Source organism: Mustela nigripes, chromosome 2 (assembly GCF_022355385.1).
Source record: "Mustela nigripes isolate SB6536 chromosome 2, MUSNIG.SB6536, whole genome shotgun sequence".
NCBI classification, from domain to species: Eukaryota; Metazoa; Chordata; class Mammalia; order Carnivora; family Mustelidae; genus Mustela; species Mustela nigripes.
Window position 1 is genome coordinate 103,763,588 of NC_081558.1, and position 6,632 is coordinate 103,770,219.

Below are 6,632 nucleotides of genomic sequence, written 5' to 3' on the forward strand. Positions count from 1 at the left end.
AGTCCCGCATTGGGCTCTCTGCTCAGCAGGGAGCCTGCTTCTCCTCATCTCTCTCTCTGTCTGTCTCTCTGCCTATTTGTGATCTCTCTCTCTGTCAAATAAATAAATAAAATCTTTAATAAATAAATAAATGCCGTGTTGTTGAAACTGGTGGATGATGAGTTGCTAGATTTGTTTTTTTCTCTTCATCCCTGGGCTTAACTAAGATACAGGCTTTGATAGTGGCAGCTGTCAGCAAGTGATTTATTCATTTTCTTTTGAGGCCTGACCACCAGTGTAGATTAGGTACTGAGTACACAGTAGACCTCCCCTTGGACTGAAGTATTTGGAATACTTTTACCTCACCAGAAGAGTTTACTAGAAGATACAGTTGAAGCTTTAGAATGAAACATCAGAGGCTCTCTAGCAAGAGAATGTTATGATTACAAGCATGTCCTCTGGTCCAGACTGACTTCCCATTCCAGCTCCATCACTTAGCAGCTGGTGACCTTAGACAAGTGACGTCACTGTCCTATGCCTCAGTTTCCTCATAGATAAACTGGGGGTAATTGTACCTTAAAACATTAAATGTGTCAAATGCTTAATGTGCGGAAACTGTTTGCTATTGTTATCATATGGTCAGTGTTGCACCTCACAGTGATTAGAGTATCTCCCCTTTCTTTTTCAGTGATATCGTGGTCCAGATAGTAGATGCTCGAAACCCACTCCTGTTTAGATGTGAGGATTTGGTAAGTGAAGTGTGACAATTCAGATGTGAAGTTCTTGGAGCTTCAGCGGGAGGACAGTATCACTGGTAGCAGTCCCTGCTGGCAAGCGTTCAGTTCTGTCCTCTAGCTGTGGTTTAAGGAGGCCTCCTCATGCGTACTGCTGCTCCTTAGACAGGTGTCTTCCTTCAGAAACTAGTATTACCATCTGCAGGAAGGACAAACACATGACTTTTCTAGCTTTTAGTTTAGAAGCCAGTTTGTTAATAGACATTTACCAGTGTTTCTCATTTTTTAAGAGACATCAGCTGAACTGGCATTGTATTTACTAGTCACAGCTTACCCATACTATTAAGTTCTCTCTCTTCACACCTTAGTTATTTCCTCTTGTGATATTTTACAAGCAAACTAAGTTTGTAAAACACCAGCAGGAGTAACAATTAAGGAGTAAAGGCTACATGAAATGAAATACAGGTTGTAAATTAATAAAACACTGTACACATGTGAAGTATTCCTATTAGTGTTTGAATCTATAATAGTAATAGTCCAGAATATTTTTTTTAAAGATTTTATTTATGGGATGCCTGCGTAGCTCAGTTGGTTGAGCATCTGCCTTCGGCTCAGGTCATGATCCCAGGGTCCTGGGATCAAGCCCCACACAGGCTTCTTTCTCAGCAAGGAGACTGCTTTTCCTTCTACCTGCTGCTGCTCCTGCTTGTGTGCTGTCCTCTCCCTTTGACAAATAAATAGACAAAATCTTTAAAAAAAAAAAAAAAAGATTTTATGTATTTATTTGATAGTGCACAAGCTGCGGGGAACAGCAGGCAGAGGGAGAGGGAGAAGCAGGCTCCCCACTGAGCGGGGAGCCCAGTGTAGGGCTCAATCTCAGGACCCCAAGATCATGACCCTAGCTGAAGGCAGATGCTCAAACAGCTGAGTCACCCAGGCACCCTGCTGCAGAATATTTTTAAATTCACTGGTGAGGGACAAAAATCAGAATGCTAAAACTCTTATGAAGTCTGCTTTTATACCTTGTTTCCTAATGAAGAGCTGTGGTTGGGAATTAATTTCAATTACTGGGTCTTGTTTTTCTTTTAGACTTCAAAAAGTATTTTTACATGAAAAGATGAGATTATATTGGCTGTCATCACTTGGCTGAAAAATAGTCCCTGCTGGCTGGGAAATATCCTAATTTTGCATTTCTTAAACTTTTGTATAAAAGAAACAACTCAGCACTATTAAAGAGAGGAGCTACATTATTTAAAGAAAAAGAATCTGTTATACTTCAGCAGGGTAGGAGAGTATTTCCTTTTACCCTTTCCAGTTGCTAATGTTGAGGGTATTTTTAGGTATATATTATCTAACTTTTTCAGAGCTTGTTGAGAAGGATCAGTAGAAAAGTACCAGGATGGAAAATCTTTAAATTAGGATTGACTTAAAACTGAGGGCAGTAAAAGCTTTTAATACTATATGGGGGCTTTCTGTATAATTAGCCCAATTTTCACTTGTTTGAAGAGGCCTTTCTAAATACCTTTGTCTTGCCTAGGAATGTTACGTGAAGGAAATAGATGATAATAAGGAAAATGTCATTCTGATAAATAAGGCCGATTTGTTGACTGCTGAGCAGCGAAGTGCTTGGGCCACATACTTTGAACAAGAAAATGTGAAGATTATCTTCTGGTCAGCTTTGGCTGAAGCCATTCAACTAATTGGTGACTCTGAGGTAACCCTGCGAGACTTTTTAAGGTTGCGTTTCTGGGAAGAAGATTTCAGTTTCTGGTTAGTAAGCTTTGTTTACTCTTATTGAAGATTATTGGGAATCCAAATGCTCTGATAGTAGGGTGATGTATAGAAAAATGAGCCACAAGGTTACTTTCCCTGGTTGTGAACGTCTCTGGGGCTGTATGGTACACACTGATACAAGCTATAATTTTTATTTTTTTAGATTTTTTTTTTAAGATTTTTTTATTTATTTGACAGAGATCACAAGTAGACAGGCAGGCAGAAAGAGAGAGAGAGAGAGGAGAAAGCTGACTTCCTGCTGAGCAGAGAGCCCGATGCAGGGCTTGATCCCAGGTCCTGGGATCTTGACACAAGCCGAAGGCCCAGGCTTTACCCACTGAGCCACCCAGGCGCCCCTATTTTTTTAGATTTTTGACAGGAAATTGTATAGGAAGTCTAATAATGACTTTGTAATTGTTTTTAATAGGAGGCGGTACAACCGAAGGGTTTAACTCTACTTCTCAGGACTTGATTAGAATCTCTTTTGACATTGTTTTCAAAACAAACAAGTGAAGTAATCCTAAAGATATACCATGTTATCTTGGTTTTTTTCTTTTAAGATTTTATTTATTTTTTGAGACAGAGAGAGAGAGCACAAGCAGGGGGAGGGGCAGAAGGAGAGAGAAAAGGAGAAGCAGACTTCCTGCTGAGCAGGGAGCCCCATGCGATGATGCGGGACTCCATCCCAGGCCCCTGGCCTTATGACCTGAGCCAAAGGGAGATGCTTAACTGAGCTACCCAGGCGCCCTATACCATGTTTTGTTTTCTTTTGTTTTGTTTTGTTTTAAGATTTTATTTATTTATTTGACAGGCAGAGAGACAGGCAAGGGGCAGGGGGAAATAGCCTCCCTGTTGAGCAGAGAGCCCCGTGTGGGTCTTGATACCAGGACCCCAGGATCATGACCGGAGCTGAAGGCAGAGGCCTTAACCCACTGAGCCACCCAGGCACCCCAATATACAATGTTACTTTTTAACCTAAATTTTACAGAAACAGTTTGGAGTGTTTTTGTTTTTGTTTAAGTAATTTCTGCACGCAGTGTGGGGCCTGAGCTCATAACCCCAAGATCAAGAGTCACATGCACTATCAACTGAGCTAGCCAGGCACCCGTGGGGTATATTTTCTAATAAAAAATATAACTATTAGCTAGTGATAGCTATGAAGTACAATTAGTAGTAGAATCTTAGAGCTGAAAGAGACTTAAAGTGATGCCTTTTTCCCTAGCCTTTTCCTTTCATCTCTGTCAACCATCTGTAGGCTATTTTGTATGTTGAGCTAAGTGCCAGTGAACAAAATGCCCTCCCCTTGATGAGTTTACAGGTAGCTCTATGAATTCCTTCCCTCACCTTCATGGCAGACAGTCATATAATCTCTGTTATTTATCTGTGTTAAATGATAGAGACTAGGTAGCTCACTCTTTCTTTCTACCTTTAGAAAGTTCTTCAGTTCAGTGAAGCCAAGGCAGCCTCCCTAGCCTTTGATCTATGGACTCTTCTTTGTCCCCTTAGTTCTCTCTGTGTATATTTTCTGGTGTCCTACTCATCATGGACACAGTATCTGGGACACTGTTCATCTCAAGTGCCTGTCTCCCTGTGTCAGGAAACACTTAAGAGTTGGTGGCACCTAATTGTGTGTGTTAATATTCAGAGGGATGACTATGTCCTGTGACCAGAATACTCCCAGTAATTCTGTTTTTGTTTTTGTTGGTTCACCCCATTTCAGAGGAGCTGAAGCTCGTGGCTCATTTAACCTGTGAACAACAAAATCCCTCAAATATTTTTTAAAAAAGAAAAAACTTATGCAAATCTGATCCCATATTTACACGTGGAACAAGTTTTTCATTTTGTGTTTACCTCAATTTAGGACATGTAATTACTCTGAAATATTGTTAGAGATTTAGGGCTAAGATAGAGAATTCATTTTGGTTTTACGGTTTGCTTTTCTCTCCTCTTAGCTTTGAATCTACAAGTTTTGTGTGTTTGTCCTCTATATTCTTTCCAGTCCTTAATAACATTGTTAAACAGATTAGGACCAAGGCTTTTGTGAACTCTCTGAGCCCCCCTGTAAGCATTTTGATGTGATGAATACAGGTGTGTTCACAAGGATGTAACAATAATAATTATTCCATTATTACTACTGTTAATAAAAACTACTAATATTAACTACTGTTAGTAAAAACTAAACCATAGGGCAACCTGGGTGGCTCAGTGGGTTAAAGCCTCTGCCTTGGGCTCAGCTCATGATCCCAGAGTCCTAGGATCAAGCCCCGTATCGGGCTCTCTGCTCCGCAGGGAGCCTGTTTCCTCCTCTCTCTGCCTACTTGTAATCTGTCAAATAAATAAATAAAATCTTTAAAAAAAAAAAAAACAAAAAACAAACCTAAACTAAACCATAGAAAGCTTATTCTGTGCCAGTTACGTTGTCCTAAGCACTTTATACATTGTATTCATTTAATCATCTCAGCAATAACTAAGTGCTTATTATCCTCAGGCAGTCAGTCTGGCTTCTTGGGTTGTCTTCTTAACCGTTATTTCTGTGTTTCAACTCTTTTCTGGAGATGAGTGTTTTAAGGAAATTTTTTTTAATAAATACTTATCACTGTATTACTTAGCCCTGATGTATCAACCCCATAACTATAAAAAATGGAAAAAAGATAGTTTCTATATAGGTGGTATTCCCTGAACTGTTTTTTGGTTTTTTTAAAGATTATTTATTTATTTATTTGACAGAGAGAGATCACAAGTAGGCAGAGAGGCAGGCAGAGAGAGAGAGAGAGGAGGAAGCAGGCTCCCCGCTGAGCAGAGAGCCCGATGCGGGACTCGATCCCAGGACCCTGAGATCATGACCTGAGCCGAAGGCAGCGGCTTTACCCACTGAGCCACCCAGGCGCCCCTTCCCTGAACTGTTAACCATCTAGTACCTTGGTGACTGTCTTTCTAGGACTCCCAGCTGCCCTGTAGACTTGCTTCCATACCCAGTTCTGAGTTGGCAGAGCCTGGTTAATGGAGAATACTGTTTCTCCCTTTTTAAGTTAGCCGTCTTTTACTTCTCTCAAGTCTTCTGAAGTGTCTGCCATTTTTCATGATCTCCTGAGACCAATAACAAGCTACTGTTGTGATATCAAAGCTAGCATCACATCTGTCATTTGACTGTCAAACATGAATTTATTGGAAATAGTTTGATAGTCCCTGTTTCCTCACCTATATGAAATTTGGTTCTTCCTTTGCAATTGTTTGACCCCTTCTTACTTGGGGCAAAAAAAATTTTCAGATTTCAAGCTGAGTACTTTTGTTTTCTCTTGGCTATCTGTTAAATTGCACTCTTTTCCCCCCACTAAGGGATTGATTTTTCCCATCTTTTTATTTTTAATATAACTGGCACAAAGTTCTTTTGTTGTCTTTATCATTTTTTCTGAACCTAAACTGCTTCTAGTTTTAGTAGTTTTTTTAATATACATTCACACTCAGTTCACATTATTGTTTTCTGTTTCTTTGATATTTTAAACAATCCAGAAGAGCTCATAATGAAGACATACCGTCTTTATATTCATTGCTCTCATAGAAATTGCTTCTAGTTCTGTAGTTCTATTATAAGCCATGCTGCCATGTTTCTTTTTGACCTGCCAGGCCTGAGCATGAAATCATGCCTATTTTTCCTAACATTTTGTTTATATCTCTACTTTCCTAAAATTTAGGATACTTGTTTAACTGAGTTCATAGTGTCCTCTTCTGTGATGGCTACTCATTCTAACACTAGGTAATTTAGAAATGATTTAAAGTTTGCATCACTTCTAAATCCAAACCCAGACCTCTTGTTAATTCAAATTAATAATACTGTATATTGTCTTGCTTTTGCTTTATCAGTAGGAATTCAAAAGAATAAACACATCCTTGAAGAGTAAATGATTCATATCTTTCTCTTTGCTTATGTGCGTAAGTTTCACATGTGGAGTTGAGTTTTTTTGCTTCTGCGTTTCATCCAGAGGGAGCTGTGCTCCACAGTGCTTTGACTTATTAAAGGCAATTACAAAGGAATAGCAGTTCCCTGTAACATGCAAATCATGGTCTTTAAAAATGGAAATGTAAAAAGAAACTCAAATTATAAACCATGCCCTTGTTTTGTGCAAAGAAGAGAATGTTAAATATTTT

The 6,632-nt window shown here is 39.3% G+C and overlaps 1 protein-coding gene across 2 annotated transcripts in view; it reads left to right on the forward strand.

Annotated features, from left to right (window-relative positions):
* LSG1 (large 60S subunit nuclear export GTPase 1) overlaps positions 1 to 6,632 on the forward strand; it is a 32,417-nt gene that overhangs the window by 12,192 nt on the left and 13,593 nt on the right. For both annotated transcript variants that reach the window (XM_059391255.1, XM_059391256.1), the window contains exons 6-7: positions 668 to 728; positions 2,251 to 2,427. In XM_059391255.1, the coding sequence (XP_059247238.1) occupies positions 668 to 728; positions 2,251 to 2,427 (238 nt within the window). The remainder of the gene's footprint in view (positions 1 to 667; positions 729 to 2,250; positions 2,428 to 6,632) is intronic.